This window comes from Sinocyclocheilus anshuiensis, unplaced genomic scaffold (assembly GCF_001515605.1).
Source record: "Sinocyclocheilus anshuiensis isolate Anshui unplaced genomic scaffold, SAMN03320099.WGS_v1.1 C32090309, whole genome shotgun sequence".
In the NCBI taxonomy this organism is placed as follows: Eukaryota; Metazoa; Chordata; class Actinopteri; order Cypriniformes; family Cyprinidae; genus Sinocyclocheilus; species Sinocyclocheilus anshuiensis.
In genome coordinates, this window is record NW_015610609.1 from 1 (window position 1) to 685 (window position 685).

General features: G+C 47.4%; 1 protein-coding gene across 1 annotated transcript; it reads right to left on the minus strand.

The window, feature by feature from the left end:
• Window positions 1–4: 4 nt before the first annotated feature.
• On the minus strand, window positions 5–641 carry LOC107682345 (peroxisome proliferator-activated receptor delta-like; the record flags this gene model as incomplete). Its single annotated transcript, XM_016478615.1, has 3 exons — window positions 5–147; window positions 231–369; window positions 484–641. Coding segments are annotated over 3 exons (440 nt in total), but the record flags the coding sequence as incomplete, so codon positions are not given.
• Window positions 642–685: the final 44 nt, after the last annotated feature.

Sequence of the window (685 nt, forward strand, 5' to 3'; positions counted from 1 at the left end):
TCAGATTCTTCAGGTAGGCGTTGTTGACCCGTTTGGCGAGAGATTTCAGATCTGACCCGCTGGAGTTCGGAGAGCTCTTTTCTCCCGCTAACAGACCCGCGACTAGCTTACGCTTCTCTGCCTCCGGCATCCGCCCGTATCGGATCGCTACAAACACAGAATCACATTCAACACACTAGAAAGTCACGTTTGTTTTACTGTTCGCTAATTTCCGCTGTCGTTTCGCTCACCGTCATGGGACATCCCGAGCAACAGACACTTCTGAAAACGACAGAACTGACATTTATTCCGACTTTTCTTTTGGATCTTACAGCTGCGCTCGCATTTGTCATATTCCAACTTCATACGAATGGTCCTCCGGAAAAATCCCTGAGAGAAATTGAGGCACAGTTCCCGTAAATGTTTATTCATATTCATTTTACTCAAGAAGTATTTTCGGAAACATGCATTCTGCTTGTGTTTTTTGTGAGCATGACCTCTGACCTTGCATCCCTCACAGGCATGAACGCCGTAGTGGAATCCTGACGCTCTGTCGCCACAGATACGACACTCCATGTTTAGCCCCGCCCCCTCCTCACGGCCCTGCAGGAGCTGCTCCGACAGAGACGACGCTTTGAAGAGATCTATACGAGAATCAAACACTTCAGACGTCTTCTAAACAAATGCAAAAATGTATACAAGTGAG